Raw genomic sequence first — 24,694 nt, 5'->3', positions numbered from 1 at the left:
ATGAAGGCTCATTGTTATGAATCCCTTTAGAAATAATTTAAGACATGGTGGTGACGATATTATATTGAATACTACATTTACCATATATTCAATGACACTTGAACTGTGAGGCACAAGTATTTATGTCCCGGAGACCCTAGGCTCATTTTAGAGGCAATTAGGCACTTAAATTCGTGTGTGGGTTTGCACCCAAGTCAACCCATGGCTGACTGCTTTCAGCTGCCTCATAGTAATTTCTCCACAACCAGACCTTTACTAGCGTGCACCTTGAAGACCTTGGGTGCTGACGGAAGCTCTGATTCTTATGGAAGCAAGTTCTTTTATCAGTAGGGCTCAGTCTGATGAATGTCGACTCAGGAATTGCTTGCCATTTGTCAGACTCCACATCAGGAGGGACACATACAAGCTGTGAAGTACAAATGAATGCAGATTGAAATGGTTCAATGTGTCCCTGTTACCTTGGGCATTTACTGGGCACAGCAAAGCAAATGGCTTTAAATGCCTTTCCTCTGCAGAAGGAGGTCTGACTCTCCCTGTTCCATGACAGAAGACCTTGGGCTTCCAGCTTGGGCCTGAGGTGGATACCCCTGGATGACTCATGCTGCAGAAGCTGCATTAAAATCGTGCTCCGGCTGTGCCAGGAGTACTTGCTGCAACACCTTTCAGGACTGCTTACTGAAAATGTCTTGCTGTTGAATTCAATTTGAGCCAAAACATCCGAAAGGTACCTAGTCATCCAAGTCCCCATGATCTCGGTAGAATTAAGCCTCTAACTCTAGGTGCTAGTTCTTGCAACTGGATACAGTGATGCAGAAAGAACTTTATAAGCCTGAGCTCTTGTTTTGCATAGAAAGGTTGTGGCAGCTTCACAGGACTGAGTTCCAGTTGAGTCACACTGTGGTCTCCACGGGCATCTCCATGAGCACCAGAGGCTGGTGATTCCCTAAATATGCACATGAACACTGGCTGCGCACTGCGCAACTAGTCAGTTTGTGATAGGCCTTTGTTAATTATTAGACTAGTAAAGACGTTGCGTTTCAAAGGTCAAGATAGGAACCACTGGTACCAAACAGACAATTAAAAGTGCATACTAAAATGGTACCAGTGTAATTGTGCAACTGTTTGCTCAGGCACTGGCAGTAAAAACATAGTGATAGGTGCTTCATTAATTATGAGAGCCTATTCAAACAGGAGAGAGAGGTTTATTTATACATTCCACAATTAAGAATTGAACTTTATTCCCTGATCCAGAGTATACTTGCCACCAAAGGTCCAGTGACTTTAGCTTATATATATATAAACTGAAAATCTATCCACTGATGGTTTTTTGCTTTGTTAATTCTGTGTTTGATTATAACCATTTATCAAATAATCCCAGAGTACATTTACCATCATTGAATTAGTACTCTGAAAATATTTTTAAAGAGACATTTTAAGACTTTTCTTGTGGCCATATGCTCAGTAGCAGGAATAATATAGTTTGCTATGATGCGATCATACACAGAGGAGAAAGAAAGATATGATCAGACAAGTGCTGTCTGTGTTACCAGGAGGGATCATGGCTGGGCTATCATGTGGTTGTGACTGCACAGCTTAGGTTTTTGTTCTTAATCACACTGATGAGCACAAGGAATACAGCAGCAGGGCCGGGGATTTCCAGAGCATTAGCCATCACTGAAGACAGAGCATATGAGAAGCACATGCTAAGTTTTCATGCTAAGAAGTCTGACAAATCTCTGGGAACTGGAGGTCTGGATGAGTTAAGTTGGTATGAAGATGTTTTCCCTTTAGAAAAAGAATAAAAAGTATTCTTAGAATTTTCTTTGGCTCCACTTAAAAGCAGCATTATGGCCTGTATACTCCTGCAAGGGGAAGGTTTCTTAAGCTATGATACAAGGAAGACAACGTGGCATGTAGGTCATCTTAAAATAGAGACTGTTCCTTAGTTGCCTCCTACTTGATTGCCAGAGTATATAGCACCACTCCTTGTATTAGTAACCCCCATGAAAATGAATGCTATGCAGAGAAATGGCAGGGGGAGGGAGGGTCAGGCACAACTTAATCAAACAGGCAAATCAACCCCCCAAATCCTTCCATTCTTCTTTCTGCAATATCTCTTTAGCTCTTTTGCCCAGAAAACTAAATTTAATAAAATAAATTTAAAAAAAACCAACCAAACACCATTTTGTTGAACTTGGTGGTGTGTTAGTGCAGAACAGAAAGATGATCCCTGCCTCCTCCCAAATAAATGTCTTATTATTGTACTTGATAGTAAACAGTAAATATTAAGACAGCAGAAGGTGAAGCCAAACAGAGTGTAAAAGAATTGTAGCAGAGAGAGGGAATGCTGAGCTCAAAGTGAGAGTGGTGTAAGGGAAGCATCCAAGAAACCAGCTGAATTAGAGGACTGCAGCGCTCTGCTGTTTTTCTGCTTGGGATGAAGTGAGCCTCACCTCAGGTATTTGCTCTGTGCACAACAGAGATCTTTACTCATCTCTTACAGAAGGGGAAACTGTGCTTTTTGTGTCTGCCAGTGTAACTACTCTCTGGATATATGTCTGGGTATCTAGACTTTCATACCACAGTTACCTTCATGGACATTATGGTCAAGAATATGGTACATTTAATTATCAAAGAAACTCTTATTTTATGGCCTGTTACCCACTTACAATTTTATGCTTGCTTCACTGTGCCTAGTGCCTGGGGCACATTTAGTGATATTCTCAGGAGAGCTTTTTCCTAGAGATTTTACGGATGCCCATGCTGTTGGTAGCAGGTTTTGGAAATTGCTTCCCACTCCCTTATTTTTTCTCTCTGTTCCACTCTCTAAATCAGAGTGGGATAATCTTTCAGTAAAGTTAATTCAATCCTTGAATTATGTCAGGCTGTGGGAAACCATGCACTATGATCTACAAGGGTAACAAAAATTAAATGCAGTTATAGTTCTGCATATCTAATAGTGATGACAGATTTAGTGATAATCTTGCCCGTAATCCTCACACAGTTACCACTCGCTGACCATTCACTCCAGTAATTAAAATGAACTGGCATTCCTCTTGCGGACTGGCCACACTGGTGCTGTTACCAGCAGGGTGAACAGGGCAGAGCGTGACCATCAGACCCATGGTGCCAGGTTGCTCACCACAGTTGTTGCTGCCCCTCAGATGGAGATCAGTGGTGGGGCAGACACTGTCTGTGCCCTGTGGTGGCACAGCTTCAAGGACTACCAAACCAGCTCATACTTTTGACATGCTGTGAACTACAGTTTTTTTGAACTGTGGATTGTATTCTGTTCAAAGGCACAACAAGTCCTTGGAAGGGCCAACACCTAAGTGCACAAACTCAAGCTGGAGAGTCCACTGCAGGTGATGCTGCAATGCTGCTCTCTTCACCCTGACTACAAGTCCTCTGGTTTCCAATGTTAGAAGTGAGGGTAGAACTTTCAATTATGGTTCATTTGAGTGAGTGGATAGTTGCTGTATAAAAATTGGACATTATTTAATGATAAGTACATCATAAATCACCTGGAAATGGGTATATATCTTTGAATAACTGTTTAAAGCAGAATTGCATGAAAATTGTAAATTCACATTATTTCTGGTTCTAGTTTGGCAAAACACTGCCCTCATTCCACCTATTTTTTTATTAATACTTAGTAAAGAAGCATGTTGATGAAAATGTTAAATCTCTATTGTAAACATTTAAGTCCTTTCTTATAATTAATACCATCTGCATTTGGGAGGTAGGAGGTTTGCGTGTGTGTTTCCAGGAAGGTGGGAGTCATTTGCAGGAGCGGAGAAGCATGATGTACGCTCACAGACTTACATGTGTCCATATTGCTGTGTGGGTTGGCTAAGCACTTAATTAGAAAAACAAATAAAGCATGTCAAGGAATATTTTGTATGGAATTACCTCAGAGTGTTAGCATCTCTTGCTCACTTGCAAAGCTGCGAAACATTGGCTACATGGAGTGACAGCGGGTAATAAGGCAGGGCAATGTGAAAATATGCATTGCATTGTAATTAGAAGTATTTGAGGGCCATTGCATCTATGTTTTATATGTTTTGATTTATGATAATATTTGGGGGGACTTTTTCAGTCATTCTAAATTGGAATTAGGAACATGTATCTGTAGATATATTAACATATATAAACCATATATATAAAAAACATATACAGATGTCACACGTATAGATACATACATATTATTTTGCAATGGATGATTTTGGAAATAAGTTTAAATTTAAACTCCTTTAAGTAGGTTAAGATATTCCAGTTATCTGATCAGTGGAATACAGTCACTGACCTACATTTGTGAGGAAATAATTTTTCTGAAAATGCTGTTCTAACTGTAAAAGGATCATTAATGGAACATATCTGGCAGCCTAATTTGCATTTTAGATAACTCAGAATTATTAATTATCGTGTTATACTCAGGCAAACTTCTAATTTCCGAAGCGAAGTATCTAAGCCTTTACAGCTTGAAAGGAGATAGCCAAAACCAACTATGTAGCAAGAGATAACTGTACAGGATGAAAGGGATTTGCTGTCCTATGGATTTCCTACTGTGCTATGTCAAATCTCTTGACAGGGTTACAGGGCTAGCCTCATTTCTTTCTCCCTCATCTATTTTTGGTTTTCGTCTTGGTCCTTTGCCATGTAGTGTCTCCCAGCGGAGTTTCAGGATTCTTTCATATATTTGTATATATACATAAAATATCTCCATAGTGAAAACATCAAGTTGGCTATACAAAATACTGTGAAACCAAACCTGGTTTTTTTTCAGAGTTAGTGTCTCACATCTCTTTGCATCACTTTGCATCACTTTGTGCAGTGACACACAGGCAGGGATGTGCGTAGCTGCCTGGTGTGCATCAGCCACTTCTCGCACCACCGGATTAGCTAAAGTCCCTCTCCTGTATCCCGTTGCTCTGTGAATGGCTTCTCTTTTAGATGATGAGAACAGAAGAGACCTTGTATTTTTCCACAGATTATTCTTCCAACTTAATTATTGTGCAGAGCATGGTATGCCCCTGTTCCTAGCCATTGCTTGTGAGAGTCTGGAGCATGCTCTGCCCTGCCTGGCTCTGTTTGGTTCAGTCTGTCCCACTGGTGGTTTGGTTCGTTTTTTCTCAATCAGCAGAACTGTTGAGCAGGGGTTGTGCAGCAGAGAAGACCAAATGGGACGACCTATCGCTTCAGTTGCTAGATCCATTCAGTCAGTTTTGTCATCAGTGCTGTGATGCCTGCATCCTTCTTGGAGGCCAGCGTGCAGAAACTGTCTCATCCCATCTCAGGAGTCAAATGCATGATCATGTTTCAGATAAAGGCAAAAATACAAAATTCTTGCAGGTACTCCTGGTCATATTTCATCATAGGCCCGGTCAACTACTTTTAACTGCACGTGACAATAGCTTATGCAGTAGTTTTAATGCCACAGCTAATGAGCTTGACATTAGCTTTCTTTAATGGTTCCAAGATCTGTCTCTCAGCACATCTGAATTCCTCACCAGGTTTGCCAGAGTGCCATTGTGGGGTAAAAATTTCCAGAGCAAACTACTGTTTGACAAAGAAAGCCAGAGATGTGGAAAAAAGTGTGGTTTGTTTGGTTTGTTTTTTTTTTTTTAATAAAACGAGTTGTGCAGCCGTTGAATTAAATATTGCTGAATCTGAACTGTATGACATATCTTTGTGAGAGACATTTGATATTTGTACTCCTCTCCTGGGGTGCTTATTTAAATAAAAAAGTGTTATCAAAATACTGCAAGATACTCATAACCTTCAGCAACTGACGAAAACATTGATTTTAAGCTTTGATCTTTTGTGAAGAACTATTCCATCTGGGAACTGTGGGCTTGGCTGTTCCACTTCTTAACTCTTCATGTGATCTCTGTGATGGGTGGGCAGCTGTTCATTTGGTACTGCAGTTTGCTGGTTCATCCCATGGTCTTCTATTCAGTTCTGGTAGTCCTAGAAAGTGATGGCTGACTTGCCGTGTTTCCTAGCTGGCTGCTACCAATACCGTTTCCATCATCTATATTGGATTGTTGATTTGTGGCTCTTGGATTTTGGTTACCTGGTTGGGTTTTTCAAATGAACACTAGCTAACTGGCAGTATTGCTCTTCTCTGTCTGTCTTTAGGCCTTAAAAGTAGACAGGCTGTCTACTGCTTGTCTGCCTATCTATGCTTAGAGCACAAACATGAACATTTCTTTGTTTGCAACTGTCTCTTTTACTTCTTTACTTGCAGCTTCACGACTACAGACTTGATGGTATTCTCTGTAGCTTTCAAATACTCATGTCTGTAATTTGTGCACCTTTAATATTTTTGACTGAACCTGTAATCATGAATATCATAGTATGGCCCACCTTTATTAGAATAGCACTTCGTGTGTATATACTTTATAATAATGGTATGAAAAGTTTGGAGTCTTTATGAAAAAATAAAATATTACCTCGTAGCTTTATTTCTACTTTGGGCCCAACCATATTCTCCCTTGTAATCCAGTAATGAAATTTCCTTTGCTTTCAGCTGGGGATAAAAAAACCCACAAAACAAACAAAAAAACCCAATAGATTGAAAACCTAACATCTTTTCTCTGAGCTTTCTTCCCTGAAACATCTACATTATTTTAAGGAAATACTATTCAGTTTTTCTCCCTTGTACTCTAATTGTGTGCAATTTCCCAAAGCTTTCTGCTGTAGTTCTTGGCACCTTCAGACTGCACCTCTGATACAAACTGTTCTTTCTCCTTGTAGTGAACTATTTTGCTGCATATTTAGGACCTTTCAGGAGAGCCTTTAGCACCTTTCAGAGCATGGTTCCAGTGCAGTGGATCCCAAACTTTCCCAGTTCATAAACAACATAGTGGCAGTAGGCAATCACTTGTACTTAGTCCGTACGTGGTCTCCATTTGCCATACCTCTGTCTACACGGGCAGCATGGATGAGAGCTATGTGGTTGAGGGACCAGATCCCTAGTAAATCACTGTCAGGGTCAGAATGTAGGTCTATGATTGATCCAAGGCAGCCTGGACTATTCTCCTAAGTGGATGTTATTGACAGAGGTGAGGCTGTTACCGGTTATATCTTACTGTTTTGTACCTGTACTGTTAAATAACCTTGATATTTGAAGTCTTTTTCTAGGTTCCTTTGCCACTGTAACGAACTTAAATGCACCATGCATCTTTAAAGTCAGCACCTTCATAACTGTCACCAACCTCCTTGTGGAAATAACCAATGCCAACATTTTATGACTTAATCAAATATCTGTGGCATTTTTATTAATTTTGTTTAGCTGGAACAAGTTTCCATGCAGTGGTGCATCTCATGTTGCTTACTGTTGAAAAACATGCAATCTCTCAAGGGGCACAATTTTGAAAAATAAGATTATTTGTAAAGAGTGGGTTATTTTTTGCCAGGTAACTTCCCAGAGCCAGTTAAAGATGTGAGTGCTGGCACAGGATAGGAACAAGAGTCTGCAGAAGGGAAAGTAGCATCTCTGCTTCAGCTGGCTGAAGCTGCCTTGGTGCCCCCTGCCTCCCACTCCCCATTTAATGTGTATGTAACAGCAGTAATGAATACATTGTGCAGAGCTTACACAATTCATACAAGCACTGAAACCAGAAGCAGTATGGCCACAATAGCACAGCATTGCACCTGGAAGGATAAACTCTCTTCAGAGAGTTTCAAGTCTCTCAGGTAGAGAGACTGCACTGTTGTGGATAAACAGGTTTCACAGCTCAGCTGGGGTTGTCTTTGCAGCACTGTGCTGTGCTCAGGAGACGTACAAGCACTGGTCAACCTTAGGACATGTGCCTTTGAAGTGTATTAGGTGGATGGCTTTCTGTTTGGACTGTGCAAAGAAATCTAACTCCCTAAATAAACTGACTCATTGAATTATGCAATGTCATTTGCCAAAAGGTTACATTGATAGATCAAATTATTGATCCACTTATACTTGTATCTTACTCCTACCAGTAGTCTTGTCTTGATTATGACATATTGTGCATGCACTACTTACAAAAAAAAAACCCAGATAACTGATGATGTTCCTTACCAGTAACTCAAAGGACTGCAATGGTGAGCTCTAACATGGTGAGCTGTTGCTGCAACTACAGACTGAGTGGGGAATGGATTGAGAGCAGCCCTGAGGAGAAGGACTTGGGGGTATTGATTGATGAGAAGCTCAGCATGAGCCGGCAGTGTGCGCTTGCAGCCCAGAAAGCCAACCGTGTCCTGGGCTGCATCAAAAGAGGCGTGACCAGCAGGTCGAGGGAGGTGATTCTGCCCCTCTACTCCGCTCTTGTGAGACCCCACCTGGAGTACTGCGTCCAGCTCTGGGGGCCCCATTACAAGAGAGACATGGAGCTGTTGGAGTGAGTCCAGAGGAGGGCCACGAAGCTGATCAGAGGGCTGGAGCACCTCTCCTATGAGGACAGGCTGAGAGAGTTGGGGTTGTTCAGCCTGGAGAAGGCTCTGGGGAGACCTTACAGCAGCCTTCCAGTACCTAAAGGGGGCCTACAGGAAAGCTGGTGAGGGACTGTTTATGAGGGAGTGTAGTGACAGGACAAGGGGTCATGGGTTTAAGCTGAAGGAGGGTTGATTTAGATTAGATGTTAGGAAGAAATTCTTTACTGTTGAGAGTGGTGAGGTACTGGAACAGGTTGCCCAGAGAGGTTGTGGATGCCCCCTCCCTGGAAGTGTTTAAGGCCAGGTTGGATGGGGCTTTGGGGAATGTGGTCTGGTGGAGGGTGTCCCTGCCCGCAGCAGGGGGGTTGGAACTAGATGATCTTTGAGGTCCCTTCCAACCCAAACCATTCTATGATTCTATGATTCTATGACAATGTTGTATTACTGGAGACAGCAACAGACAGGTTTCATTAATTGTGCAATTGTACAGACGGTAAGTTAGATTTTTACATATATTGGTCTGTTCAAAAGCATGGTGAGGCTTTACAGACTTCAAGGAATTATTTTGCCTACTGCATTGCTGAAAAGCCACTACCTGAGGTGAAACACAGTAGCTGCTTAACAGCTGGCAGATTCCTATAATCATCTGAACCTAGAGGGGTAATTTAGGCAGGCAAAAATGTAATTACTTGGTATATTTCCTACACTGAACTAATTATGCAGTGCCTTACACTGGAAAAATGTCTCCCCCAATGTCCTTATCAGCACAGGTCTCTAAGGGTAGAACTGTATATAATTTATATAATCTGAACACAATTACAAACATATATTAACATTTATAATGTTATTTAGAGTTCTTTCTAAAACTTTAATCTCAGTCCTTGCCTCAGTTCTTGTGCTTAGTTAATTCTGACTATAAAAATAGACGCTTCAGTTAATATGAAAATCTGCCTATTTTAAAGAAATGTGGTGGGGTTTTTTCAACATGCCAAAGCAAGGCAATATAGGAAATGCAGCAGTACACAACACAGAATTAAAAATAAATTTCAAAATTAGGGATATGTAGATAGGCTGGCAATATTGACATAGCTGCAGTAACTAAGTCTTTAGATTACAGTGTGGATGCGTAAGCTATTAAGGCAGAAAGCATGTGATGATTCTGACTTTAATCTAGATACACAGGTGAACCAGATTGTATGAAGTGACTACTGGCAGAATTTAGTCCACTGATTATAGACTATGCATTTGGGGTTTCGGAGGTCGTCAAAATAATTGCAATGGGGCAATCATTATGTCTCAATGTGAAGAGTAGGGTTGTATCTCTAAAGTTGCCAGAACTTTGAATGAACATCATGGCTTTCGTCTCTGACTAGTGTTTTAGCTGACATTTGGACTTACTGAAAAATACTACTAGAAGCTGCTGGAGGCCCCTAAAAGAGAACAGAAGTAATGTTCCTGTGATTGGTGCTTGTGTTAGTTCAGATTAATTTTTAAATAAAAGCACCTACTGAGGCAGACTTCATTTTCACAGGCATACCTTTCCTCTAAAAGTACCGTATTCACTTTTCCCTGACTATGCGTTTTCTAGAGATTCTGTCGTTTTTTCATAGTTTTTACCACTTAGCCCAACATAAAATCAATAGTTCAGTAATGTCACACTGGAGTTTAGTAGGAATGGCTAGCAGAATATGGCCTGGTCCTGACAATCAGGTCCCCTTCATTTGGGGATTTGTTTTAGAACCTGTTTTACAGATAATGCATTCTAAGACAGATTCCCTGATATGTTCCTTATAAATAACAATAGTTCCTCCTTCTGAAATCAAACACTACTGTAGATTTTCTGTTTGTTTTGTTTTGTGGTTGGGTTTTTTTTTCTTTTTCCCCTGCAAGGTTCTCTCATAAGTATTTTCTGCTTATTTGTACTTCGACAGTTAGATTTTGAAGCAGGTATTAGGAAAGAGGTCAGAAAAACATTCAGGAGTGCTTCTCCTCCTTTTAGTTCATTTAGCTGCTTCAGGAAGCACTCATTTATGGGATCTAAAAGTTTGCCTTTGTTTCATGGGCCAGTGTAATAGTTACTGAGTCTGCATGGGAATGACAGGAGCCTCCCTTTAAGCCTATATTCTGCAGCAACAGCCTCTGAGAGCTCCCAAGTGAACCGTACTCCCTCTTTCCATTCTCCTCAGGCTGTGATAGTATTGCCCTATTAATATACTTTTCCTACATAAGTATCAAATTTTAATCCATGGAGATTCTGTTACATCTCGATACAGTTAACTCAATCACGTGGTTGGGCTGCATGCTTCCTTTTATGCGTAGCACCACTTCTATGAACTTGCCTCTTGTTTTTTCCCTGTGTATTTTGCACCTTGGAAATACAGTGTACCATTGATTATTTTCTTTCTCATATCCTTCTAATATGATATTTCTCATTCAGTATTTAGTTTTAATTCATCCCAGCCCCCCACTTCTGTATTGACCTAGAAGCACATACCCATTTGGTCTGACTACTCACTGTCTACGCTCTGTTTAGATGGCACTTGACTGGTTCAAGCTGTTCTTCATTGGTTCTCCCTGCAGCTGTCCTTGGTTGAAGTAATCTTTTGTTACTTCACCTGCAAAGGATGTACACTCTTGAACTGTGTGATCTTCCACCTTGACAAAACTCCCCAGTTCTTTGTTCTGTTTTGACCCTTTTTTTTATTTCTGTGAAGTTCATCCTGCTTGCAAAAACTCATCCTGTTCCAAAATTACTAATTCAACACCTACATTTTTTTAAGGGTCTTCACTGAACTTCTGCTATCACCTCAACTTTCAAGTACCCTGTGATGCAGTGTTTGATGCCGTGTTCTTTTAAGAAGTATTTAAGATGACTTGAGAGAATTAGGATCAGTTCACTTGTATTTAGTTCTGAAGGCATGAGAACTTTCCCTAATGAATCTGTTTGCATAAGTTACAATTTCTTAAAAAAGGGTTTGTGAACAGCTAACGTGGATACTTTGTCAGACCATTTGGGGCAATCACCCAGGAGACACTCAGTGCATCAGAACCTGGCCAAGAAAATTTTTGAAGCATTTGACATAAAAGATTTTTTTTAATTTTATTATTGTTATCTTCATATCAGAAACATACATTAAAAAGAGTGTAGTAATGATAACAGTGAAGCAAACTCTTCATTAGCGTAATCTAATATGTACAATTTTTTACAGAGTCATAAAAATTAATATAGCCAGTATGCTGTTGTTGCAAGAATGTATGTTTCACATCCATTTTTATTCTTATTTTTATTTTTAAGTAAAGAAAGGGAAAAAAGCAGAAATATTCAGAAGTAGTGTACTGTGAAATTGTATTTTCTTACTTACATTTCTGGTCTAAAATTCTAAATATCTGCACAGTTATGATGAAGCTTTAATTCTATAACACATATCTCATTTTTAAATCCCCTCTTATAGACTTGTAATTTCCAGGATTGTTTCTGACATCATCCTATAATGATTTAGAAACTACTTATTTGTAACTTCTTTCTAGATCATTCAGGATACATTAGCAAATATTGAAATGGTTGTCAAATTATTGAATGAATAGGTGATTATTGTTTTAATCTTTCTGTAGGTAGCAAAGATTTGCCATAGAGTAATAAGCCTCTGCCAGACCTTTGTGTATATTGTAGCTTGCTCATGTATATATATCTAGTATAATCAACAGTGCTATATTTGCTTTTATTATCAGCCCCTTTTATATAAATTTATGCTTAGCATGATTCAGCACATACCTCTGAGATGTGCCATCGTTTCCTGTACCTGTGCAGTCTTTATGATACAAGTCCTTTGAGACTTACAGGGTAGTGGATAATTTCAAAAAAGTAATCTCTATTTTTTGTGGTATTGGGGGAGAAAAAGAGAAAAGGCCTGAATCTCTTGTCTGTATTCTGATAATGCATCTTGTGCCTTTAAGACCAGAGACTTCAGTGGAACTTGGGCTAACTGGTCTTCGGTCCACAGGACCAAGCTAGAACTAATGGAAAGTAACTTCTCCCAAAATGCACATAGTATGGGCATGCTGAGCACCGCCTCTTTCCAGCTGCAAGTCCATACCTGTTGGGCATTTTTCTTAATGTTATAAACGTAGTCAAATACAGTCCTTGATTTATCTTGCGTCTTTGGTGTCAGATGAAGAACATGCAGAGCCCAATCCAGAAGAAAGCAATAATACAGCAGCACTGAAGAATACATTTTCTATTTCATACTTGTTATTTCTTTGTTTCTTTGTGCAAAAAAGAGTGCAGTCAGCAAACCCTTAAGAAGGGATTTGTGTACAGTTAAGAAAGATGCAATATGACATAATATGACATATTACAGCAGTTGCAATTGACTCTTATTATTTTTTTACCAGTGAACATCTTGCTTTGGGGCTTAACATATTGTCTTCCCTGTCTCATTTGTTTTGAAGCAGAATAAGAAATTACTGATGTATTTTGTTTTCCTCTGTAATTTTCAGAATTCTCAATAACTCAGTTAAATCCCACTCTTGTCTTTTCCAGGGCATAAATTTCTGCTGTTTGTAATCTCTTATAATATGTACATGGAAATAGTACCATTTCTCTTAAGACTGCACATTCTTAATTTGATGGACAGCCTGAAGCTAACCAGAATTGACAGGACATTCAAAGCAGAAAATAGACCCACTAGACAGTTTGTAGGAAGGAGGACTTTCATTGTTTAAATGAAAGTTGGGATGAGTTTCTGAGCATTTCGGTAGGTATGGGAGCAAAAAAAACCCAGGAAGGCACCTCATTCACAATTCAAAGAATAGCAGTCCATGATCTTTACCTATCACCTCTTTCATTCAAATAAAAAAACCCAAACAAACCCCTCTCTAGTGAGGCAGAACAAAATATGACTTTGGCAAAAAAAAAAAAAAGAAGGAAAAAAATTAGCACAGTCTTCAAGATTGCGCTGAATTTTCTCTAAATTTGGCATCATATCTGTAATTCTAGTCCCCTTATTATTTTTTCGCTCTCCTGCGCAGAGTAGGCATGTTTCGGTTCTAGTTTTTGTCCTTATTTTCTTTCTTTCTTTTTTTATTTTTCCTTTATACTCATTTATTCCTCCTCTTTCAAAAACATACATTTTTATGTCCTGTTATCTCTTACCCTCCTACAGGTTTGTGATTTAATACTTTGATTTATTTCTGCAGTTCAGCTCAGTGTTTTTAAATGTTTGGCATTCACAACATTGTGACCTTTTTCCAAAATAATTTTTTTGCATTCAAATGATGTTACATTAAAACAGAAGCAGAAAACCTACACAAAACAAGGAGATCAGATAACCCAAAAAGTTATTAGTCATGTGCTTTCATGATATGTCTTTAAAAGCATCCTGTTGCTCACAAAATTGGCATATTGTTCTTTCTAAGGTCCTGATCCAGCAATGAGGTTTGTATGAATCAGTTTGGAACAGTACCCAAATTCCCAAAGATGGAATCATGCCTCCGTTTTTTAGCATACTCAGACTATTTTTAATCATACAGCATAGAGATTCTAACAACAAACTTGATTTTTAGGATCACTAACTGAAAATGAGTAGAGTTTGGTCTTTTGGTCCTAAGTCTTTAGAATTTATTTGGCTTCTCTTGAAATCATTGACTGATTAATTCAGTTGTTAAATAGAATCATTAAACAGAGATATATCCTCTTGTTTTCCTAATAAGTCCCTCAAGTGCAAATGTGACTGGAAATATTTTTTTAAATCTTCCATTAATTTCTTGTTTGATCAGTTGCTTAGTGACATACTGTATAGCTGGTTTCTCTTTGCAAAAATAATTTTCAAAGTTGAACAAGAAAATGGCTAGCGATCTCTATCTCTTCTGCTTAAATTGCTCCTTTGCAACTTTGACAGTATTAAAGCTCTCAAGTGCCAACACTGACAAAAGATGCCATAGCTTAAATGACCCTGCAGAGCAAAAATCTTGTCTGCAGAGACAGCTCTTGCAAGTTGTAAAGCACAATAGGAGAAAAGTAAATGGGCTCCGTGTAATAGAACATAGTTTCCTCATGGCAAACACTTTCATCTTTTCAGGACATTTGACCAGAACTGACATCATTCACCAACTGCTTCAAATATCTGCATAGAGGGGAAAAAAAGAGAAAAGAGATACAAGAGGACATTTGTCAGGTCCAACAGGCAATCCTTCTGGTGGAAAGGGAAACTGACTGGGATCAGTTTACTGCTAATGCAGTCATGTTTTCACTTAGCAGTACACAGGCAGCCACCGCAACAGCGTATGCACTTTCTGCTCTCTTTATCTCTGGCTGCCTCCAGTCATCTGGAAAAGGACCAGGTGTTTAGGGAGTGAGTGAGAACCAAGGCCTCACAGTTTAGTCATTCAATTTAATTTGCAGGTGACTTGTTAGATGACTTCTGTATACTTCTTGACATTTTTGCGGCAAACTTTTTTTAGTGGCATAAAATAAATATGAGGTTCCATGCTTGATATGAAAAATGTGTACCTGACACTGCTTGGGTCACCAAAAATGACTTGAATTTGCTATATAGGACCTTAAGTAATGCATTTCAGCATAATTTCCTAATGATGAGTTCATGAAAGTGTAATTTTTGGACAGCTGCTTGAACTTAACCTGTGTTTATTTGCTCATCTGTGATACGCCTGTGATCATACCTAACTGACATACACTGATTTGGGAACCTGGTTGTATCTATGACTGTCTCCCAGATCTTGAGTAAGTCCCCTGAAGCTACATTAAAAAAAAGCACTTCAAGATTTTAAGGATGGCTGTTGCATTTCCTAGGTTGTATGCATCCAACCTTCCGGGAGCAAAATTCAAGCCCTCTGTGGAAGTAGCCTGTGTACAGCACAGGAAAGTGCCATTTCAGTACCAAATAGATGGTGCAGTGTCTGTGCAGCATGTATAATAAGCCCTGGGGACAGTACTTCGTCCCCAGCAGCACAGTTCCTGGGCTTGACAAGACCAAGCTTGAACTGCTGGAGAACAGAGCCGGGACTTGGAAGATCCATGTTTTATCATCAGCTTCATCACCATCTGGCAGAATGAGTCCTCCACCCGACACTGGTTACTGGCAAAGCTTTGTAGACCACTTTTGAATTTTTACAGAAAACACTTTGACAACTAAACTAAAGCTGACAAGTGAGAGGTCCTGAGTGAAAAGCTGGAAGCATGTTCCACCTGCCAGAACACGGGCAGGAGCTCAGCGTGTAGCTATCAGTCTTCAGTAAGACAGTTCCCATAAGAGGAATATTGTGGAGTCCTTTTTATGGATATAACCAAATCATGCCACAGGAGCATGAGATAACAGTGAGTTCACTTGGCTGGTGGCACACAGTGGGCTGCAAAAGGAGCATGTCTGGGACCCTGGGAAGGAGACTGGGCAGTCTTCCTCCTGGGTTGCTACAGGAGCAATCTGAAAACATGGTGCCCCTTGCTGAACTGAAGCCACGGCCTCATTTTGTGTATCTGTAGTCGAAGAGCTGTACACTAGATAAGAAATGCTTCCTGTCTACAGCAGCCAGGCACCAGACTGAGGCTGCTACATGCTGTTTCTCAGCCATGCACAGGTCTCAAATGAAGAAAAATGGCATTTAAGATCTGAAGGTCCAGTCACCTAGCAACTATAGTCCCACCAAACGTTTCAAACTAGCTTGGACTGTGTATCCCCACAAGTCTTTATTTAATTACTGCAGCTTTAAAAAAAAAAAAAAGTATTAAGATGTTCAAAGGATTCACGTGTTGCATACAGCAAATGCAAACAAATTTTGGACAACAGATTACTGTACTATTGCTCTAATTGCACAACACGGCATTATACTAACTAATAGGAAAAGGGGAGAAAGCTGCAGATATTTGGTTGATGTAGAACAGCTTCAGGGTCTGATCACCTGAACTCTGTCAAACAAGTAAATAACATGCACAAATAAATAAAAATATTGGCCATAATTTCTATAGAAATTATTTCAAATGTCTTCGGCAACCTATTCCAAGCCTTTTGTGATAGATAGCAGCTATTCATAATGCTTGGGAACAATTGCAATGTCCAAAACTTCCCAAACCATAACAACCCACTCCAAAAGCACAGAAGAACTGAGGGCTTATTTGTTCTATGATGACTTACAATACACCATAACAGAATGCAACAGCTAAATCAGGAAAGAAATGTAAGTAACATTTCCCTCTCTCTCCTCAGCACAAAGAAATTTGTGGGATGTGACATGTCAGCCAGTTAGCAAGAATATTTTGACTTTTTTCTGGGTAGCTCATTGTGTCAGCTTTCCACAGATGGAAGTGACTGATACCGTATTATTATATTTAAGGTATATGTTCTGCTGCGAACCTGTTACACTCTGGAGTGCAGTACCATAATATAACAGCTAGAAAAAGGTACAGCTGAGATATCATATCTCTCCTGTCTTATCTGAGATGCATTCATAGCCTCTTGTATAGTGAAAAACCATGGATATCAGCCAGTTCTCTTGTGTACCTAGACTTGACTTATTAGTGTGGATGACTGGAGAATTATTTTTGCTTCACATGTAATATTCTTCAGATATTCTCTTCTGTCTGCAATAGCCCCAGCAATTCTGTGGGCTTTGGAGAGAGTTTGTTGCCTTGTGTAAAAGTAACCTCCAAATATCTATCTGTAAGGTCTGGTTTGATGTATGGAAAGATTGCTGATACTAACCTCAACTGGGCTTAATGGATAAAAATGAAACCGAGAGAAATAATGAATATTGTTCACATACTGTCAAGAACCAGCTCACAAATGTGTATCAGTATACACACATTATGTATAAAACCGGGCTTCGGATGGAGACAAATCAGGACATTTTCTTAGAGCATTTTTGAATTCTGAAGTGCAACAGCCCAGTTCTATACTTGGCAAGTTTCAAACATTACTGTGGCAGTTGTGCCAACCATTTCTAATTTTTTTTAAAAAGTACAGCTTTTATGACCATTTATTTGGAATGATTTGAGGTGATTGAGAAGTTATGCTTGAAGGTATTTCAGACTGTATGCTGCTTGCAGTATTTTCCATCCAGTTCTTTTATTTCTTATTACTAAAATTTCATGTATCAGTGCTCTGTTGTATATTAACTGTAAGTCATGTCTGATATTTTTCCTATTCCCTAAAAATCAGCAAGAGCAAGCGTTAATTAAAAAGGCAGATAAGAACAAAAGTTCGTCTGCATAAGTGCTTCTCTCTGTCTTCCTAAGAAATAAAAAATAAAATTAAAAAATCCAGAATTCTTGGTACATCAAAATAAAGATTTAATTTGTTGCTAATGTGAAAGGTAAAAATGATGGAATTGTGAGTCCCTTTCAGAAATTCACATCTCAGAATCTCAAAGATAGGAGGCTGAAATTAATCTCATAGATTCATGTCACACACCTGAGTGAGAGTATTGATGGGCAGCCAGTTGACACTCTGGGACTTCAGCAAAACAAATATTTGGTATCTTGTGTAATCACAGATATCTTTATCAGAATGTTTTTAAGCGGCAATAATACACAAGGTTTAGGATTCAACATTTATGATTCAGTCAGCCCTGGTTCTGATATTCCATCATAATTCTCTGCTACTTAACCTCAGAGGTAAGTGCTTCAAACACCAGATAAAAAGCCAACAGTGTACAATGTGAGAAGGAGGTGCGCTAACTGTTCTTCCAAGTTAAACGGACACGTCCTTCTGAGAAACATGCAACAAATGATGTTTTTAACACTGGGGAGCTTGATGGCTCTTGATCACTTTACTTTTGTAGGGAGCCTTTTTTAGAAAGGTTTATGGCATGTTTTTAAAGAGTGTTTATAAATTGTGTCTTTTACTTTGGTCAAACAGGTATGCAAACAGAGGGAGAGACGCAGAGTGGATTTCTGCAATTACACATTGTGCACGTACACTTCAAAAAAACAGGGTGTTGTTAATGGATGTAGCATCCTAGATATTCTACAAGTCTCTCTTCTCTTGTATGGTTATAGACACCCCAGTGCTACTCTCTTTTCCTCAACAGTGACATCTGTTCTCATTCCACACTTATCACTGAAGTAACTAGTCACTAATCCCCTCTTAGAGTATGCTGTAGATTCAGGAGGGGTGCGAATGAAGACAGAAACCATGGAGAACAACACAGCAGAACAGTATTTTCTTAGTACATGGCATAAACCAGGTAGGACAAAAAACTAACAAAAATAAGAGAGGGACATTTATTCAAAATGGGAATACGTTTATTTAATCTGGAGAATATTCGTTTGGCTGCCTTCTCTGGTAGGAGGGTGTGCTTTTTGGGACGCAGACAGGAACTAAGGGGAAATTCTATGCTCCTGTATTACACCACTTCAGCAAACAGAGGGAGGAGATGTAGTAATTAAGTGTTCTCAAAAGGTTGCAAAGTGAGTTGATTAAGTGAATTACTAAACTTAACAAAACCATGTCAGGATCAAGAGGCAATTGTGCATTCTCTTTTATGCAGTCTTGTGCTGTATATAAAGTACTGCTCTAATGGTAATGTTTTCTATAACAGAAAAAAGAGAAACTATTTTTGTTTAAACTTGTAAAAGGTCTTGTTCATGATATCAACAGTTTTCATAAAGAGCACAGTCTTGCCTTACTCTTCAAGAGTTTTAATGGTGGAAGCACTGACTCATTTTGGTGAGCTGTTGATGCCTCTTTCCTTAGGGGCATGTCTCACAACATACATTCATATTTTACAACAATGCATTTCATAGCCATATCTCAAAGGATTTTGACAGAATGAGTAAATGTTACATTGTCTGCATAACAGGAACAACAATAGTGGCACAGAAATTACTTGCCATAAAAATCAATTAACAGAGAAAACGGTAAGTAGAATTCAGGCCCTCCATACTTCTCGTATTACCAGGTATCTGAGGATCTTGACATAACAAGAACCGCATTGGTCTTGTCTTTTCTGCAAATTTCAACCTTCACCTGGAAATGCTGGCCACATTTCCTACATATTCCAGTCTTCTCTACTTCATGGGATATCATGAGAATTCATGCTGCTAAGAAAAAATCACTTGATATTAGCCACTAAATTATAATCCTGGGAGTGGTAACTACTGAAATCCCTTCTCAATCCCATTAACACTACAAGCCTAGCTTTTAGAAAGTGCAATGAAGTCCTGAGAGATTCTCCTGAAGTTTTCTTCTCTGGTAATTTATATTTCTCATTTAGTCTACTTAAGTTGGGTATTTCATTATCCATTCACATGAACACCACTTTGTAAAAAAGTTCGAGTGATCCAGAAGTCATTTATACCTTTGTGAGATAGACACATTTTTCTATGAGGCAATTTTGTGAGACAAACAGAAAGCTACTCCACAATGAAAACCAGCCTCAGGTTTGAACCATCTACTATGCAACTGTTTACCTGATAGCTGAATTAGTCTGCTGAGTAAGCAGAGTCCTCTCAAAAGGCAAATAATAACACATAGAAGAATTTTTTACTGTTTGTTTGACAGAGAGCAAGTGCATGCATGAATGCACACATGAGGATTCTTGCTTTGAAGGAAAAAGAAGTGGAGAATAAATCCTATCTGGAATAGAGAGAAATGTTTTGAGACACTGTCTTCAAAGAGTCTCTCAACTAATCCCAAAGCACACTGAAGAAGTGGGAGATGATTCTGAGGAAAATTGTAGATCTTTAATTGCACTCTTCAAGCCCTGTGTATGCGTGTGCATATTATATGCTTCTTACCTCCAGAATTATTTGCTCACTCCTTGATGGGCGTTGCTGTATTGCACAGTTTGAGTTCCCTACCAAAACTAACTTGAGACGCATTAGAAAGTCAATGGAGAAAAAAACAGAAAGAACAGAAATTTGGTTGAAATATCTGCTCTGCCAGTCCCTCTTCACCGACTAGGCAGCCTACAGGAACTAGCTTTCTGTGCTGGAAGTCTGCCTTTGGTAATACCTTCAGAGCCAGCACGAGGAACCATGCTGAAGTTCATCCACTGATAGAAAGTGTATACTACTAAGGACTGGAGAAACTTAAAGTTCAGGGTATTGGTACTGAGGTATAGCAGATATGCAGAATGCACAATACATACAATAAATGCAACAATAAATAAATAAATAAATACTTGTAAAAAGGCTTTCATTACCCTGATGCCCTTTTTTTATTATGGCTGACCTGTAATCTCATTATGGAATGACAGAATACTCTTTTAAAGAGGTTGCAGCATAAAAATGTCTTTGAGTCACTTTGTGTTGCATTAAGTCAATTGTTTCTTTCGTAGTTCTGTAAATACAGGGTGATGATGGTGAAACCTGAAGAGCACTTTTTTTGCTACTAAGCAGTAGTATAGTGAATAATATCAGAAGGATTTAAAATTAAATTCCTTGATATTTCAGCAGTTCTGGATGCCTCAGTACCTCTTCAAAGATGCTTAGTTTTAACAGCAAGTCTCTCAATCTTTCCTGGACTTACGGCACATAATGTATGTAAGTTAGATATGTATGTATATGTGTATATATATAGGTAGATATTTACATATTAAAATAAAAGGGTCCAGGAAATGGCACGCATTTGAGAAACCTAGAGAGAGAGATGTATGTAGTTTGCTATTGGGGAAAAAAACAGTAATTAAGCAGAAAATGGGTTGAGGAAGGAAGGAACTATTACCTCAGGAGACAATCTGCCCTACTTTCTTTTCTCACATTTTGAAATCTATGAATCTTTTACTTGCTTTATCACTTTTCCTGATTCCCTGCAGGCCAGAGCTGACAGCTAAACCTCTGTTTTATCTTAAACTGTTCAAAGCATATCGGAAAATTACTTACCCTGCTGAGTCTGAAAGTGGCTGCATGATTGCAGGAACCCGCATACTGGTTACCCCCAGTCCAGGTGATCACCATTGCTTGACTGAAATTGTAATGATAGTCCCAGAACAGCTGGCAGTTACAACATATGGTCTTTTACTGCTTCCAGTTGAAGACCAGAAACTGAGTTGATTTTTTTTTTTTCGACTCTCTCTAGAAGTAATTACTTATGTCTTGGGTCACTCTGATATCAGTGCATGAAGACAGTATGAGTTTTGGACCCTGTGTTATTAACAGCTGTTTTGTATATGGACAGGGTCAAGCAGTTGCACTGTCAGTAACTGTCTTGACTGTTTATTCTGTGGCTTTTACAAATATGGCCTTTACAAATCCTTTCTATTTTTATTCCATTGCACTTCTAAGAATTAGCTTTAAAATGCACTGTTGTCACTACACTTCAGCATGATGAAATGCAGGGATAAGGTGAGTGCGGCTGCATTCCTGTCTCTAAAAATAAGATTCAACTGGAATTTCTACAGTAATTTCATTTTAGTAGGCTTTAATTTGTTCTGAATATTGATATACCTCAAACAGTTCTCTGTGATGATGCAAAATAAAGCAGGATAGGAATTGCAGGCTGTTTATGCTCAGCCTGTATCATGAAATAATATGCTCTTGTACTGCTTTTCATCTTCAAAGTTTTACCATCAGTATTACCATCTCTGAGAAGTGACGTGTAAGTAAATGGTATATGAGATTCTTAGGTTGAAATTCATCTGACTGATGACACCTGAACTCACATTTTGCATTTCTCAGGAGGAATCCACAACACCATCCTTCACTGGTGTTAGCTCTTGTGAGATAACTGTTTCTTTTGGATATCTAAGGAGAAAGAGAACACTAATGTTAGGCACAGCTCCCTTTAATGTTACAGGCTATCTTTTGATTTTGGGCTGGTGAAAATGTTTGCAGGGAAGTTGTTGCTGATGTCCTGTTAACTAATAACAACCAAGTACGAAGGTAAAAGAGGCCTTGCGAATCTGTGAAGGTCTGGAGAACCCATCCAAAATTAAGCTTTCAGTTCTCCCCACTATACTGAGATCACAGGAGATTGAGTTGTATACTGCCATTAGTTACACACATCAGAAACTTCCTTCTCATTTTTGTAGGGTGAAACATTTCCCAAAGGCTCTCAAAAATCAGCAGGGAGTTTCTGGATGTCATTTTGGATTGTTGCTTACCATATTGGCTGAATTCAAGCCTTTAACCCTAGTCCTGTTAGTCAGTAAGCATTCTCTACAACAATGTCAGTGGTTTTATTTTTTAAAAAATTTGATTGTGTTGCTGGCACTGCTGGACTCACTATGCAGTGCAAACAAGGGCAGTGGTCTCCAATTTACACTAGCGGATCATGCAACAGTAGAGATATACTAGCTTGAAATGTGTACCTTGAATTAAGAAATAAATTTCAGTTGTATGGTCTTTATATATAACTATTTTAGGTGCGTAGGAATTTAACATGAATTGTGTTACTTGCTGTAATGTCTTTCTTTGCTCTTATTATGCCAAATCTTGGCCAATTTATATGCCAGCTGGTTTCTGAAATTTTGGAATTTATGAGTTCCATGAATCCTTATCATGATGCTGTGGTAGTAACTGAGTAAATATGGAGAATGAGACTGGAAAGACATTGGGTAAACAGATCTCATTGCCTCCTTTCTAAACAAACACTGCATTGCATTACAGAATTTACTATCTGAAGATATGTTTCAGACATCAGAGATGTGGTGAGAAACTTGGACAAGATTGTCTTAGGGAGGCTGTGTGCAAGTCACTGTTGGGTTATTTAAGTTAGTTAACTACCTTTATCACATAGTGTAAAAACATTTTAAAAACCCCAGAAGGGCAGTTGGGTCATTTAAGTGTCCTTCATCAAAGCACTGTTAATGGAAGTAATTCCAAAGTAATTCACTATCCCTGTTTATAGCATTGCAGTGGGGCTTGGTTTCTTCCAAGGGCCATCATTTGAAAGCACTCAGCACCTTCTGAGAGGTCTGCTGCAGGATAGCATCAACAATATTTTGCATGATTTCTCAGAAAATACAGTATGGTCACTAATAGTATAGACATGGGAAGAGAAGCAGATTTTCCAAATGCAAACTGCATAATATGAAAAGTTGAGGTACCCAGGCACACATTTTGATTAGTCACAGATTTTGTCAGTGTCTTGCTTCTCAACTATAAAAAAAGGGACAATAATATCCCTACTTTACAGAGACATAGGAAAATAATCTTGGTGTCCTGGGCATCTCACAATTGAACAAATGCTGAAGATACTGCTTTCCTTATTAGATGGACAGATCTGCCAATGGGGTGATGAAAGAACCGATGCTGAATGAAAGTGATAAGCTACAGGTCATCATAAGAGAAATTAACTACAGTAGATGCAAAGTTCTGTATTATGCAATATTGCTTGCTCAGCCTTATGGTAGCTACCATAATTGTTTCACTGCAGTTGCGTTGTGGGAAGGGGGTATCAGCAACACGGCTAGTGAGGCAGAATTTTTAAAGACAGTGCTTTTTTCTTTTGCTTTGCTTTTTTTTTTTTTAATTTTGCTGAGTAGAAATGTAAAATAAATGTATTTTAAAATATTCATTTATTTTTCTTTCTTCCTTACAGCTTGTGGCCAATGCAATCCTTTTTGTCAGTGTAAATTTGTATGGGGTCTTTGTGAGGATTTTGACAGAAAGGGCTCAGAGGAAGGCGTTCCTTCAGGCCAGGAACTGCATAGAGGACAGGCTGAGGCTGGAGGATGAAAATGAAAAACAGGTCAGTTTCTAAGCCTTATTTGTTTTTCACTGTTTCTTCGGAGATGACTGTAGTTGTGTGAACCACAGGCCAGGACATTGCTGCCGAGTGCATGACAGGGTGTGTGTGCATTTCGATTGCAAAGGAAGGGTGCTGCCTCCCCCCCACCTGCTTCAGCTCTTCCTCCCCCATGCATGCACACTCTTTGCTCTTCACCTGCAGCACACGCAGAAGGCGCAGGCTGACCCCACGGCTACTGTCAGCTCCAGCACCAGAGGTATGTATTTTAGGGCTGAGGCAAAGCTAACATACTATTGCGATCTAAGATCCTCGGGGGGTTTCCTGCATGGATGTTTTTGGGTAGGTGTTAGATAAGCTGTAAATACTTCTCTTCTGGCTGTGTGTGCTATAACCTGTTTGCATTCATGACACCTATAAACAAAAGTCTACATTTTGCAGAGAGGACGCTGCGCTGATGTACCTGAATAACTGTGATAACAATCTATTCCTTTTCTCAAAAGCTACCTTAGTGGTTTGATGGTTTATTTCACACAATTTTATCAATCAATCTTCCAAGCAGATTTGGAAGCAATGAGAAACACTGCTATATTGTGGAGCTTGCTGTTGTTACTCACAGGTCTGACTCTTAAACCTACTAA

At 39.1% G+C, this 24,694-nt stretch overlaps 1 protein-coding gene across 1 annotated transcript in view; it reads left to right on the top strand.

Annotated features, from left to right (window-relative positions):
- Window positions 1-24,694, top strand: part of ADCY1 (adenylate cyclase 1) — a 165,473-nt gene that overhangs the window by 18,628 nt on the left and 122,151 nt on the right. Inside the window, exon 2 of the mRNA XM_054814354.1 lies at window positions 23,907-24,056. Within this exon, the coding sequence (XP_054670329.1) occupies window positions 23,907-24,056 (150 nt within the window). The remainder of the gene's footprint in view (window positions 1-23,906; window positions 24,057-24,694) is intronic.

Source organism: Grus americana, chromosome 2 (assembly GCF_028858705.1).
Source record: "Grus americana isolate bGruAme1 chromosome 2, bGruAme1.mat, whole genome shotgun sequence".
Lineage (NCBI taxonomy): Eukaryota > Metazoa > Chordata > Aves > Gruiformes > Gruidae > Grus > Grus americana.
Note: the sequence above shows the minus strand (reverse complement) of the source record. Positions and strands in the feature narration are given on the sequence as shown.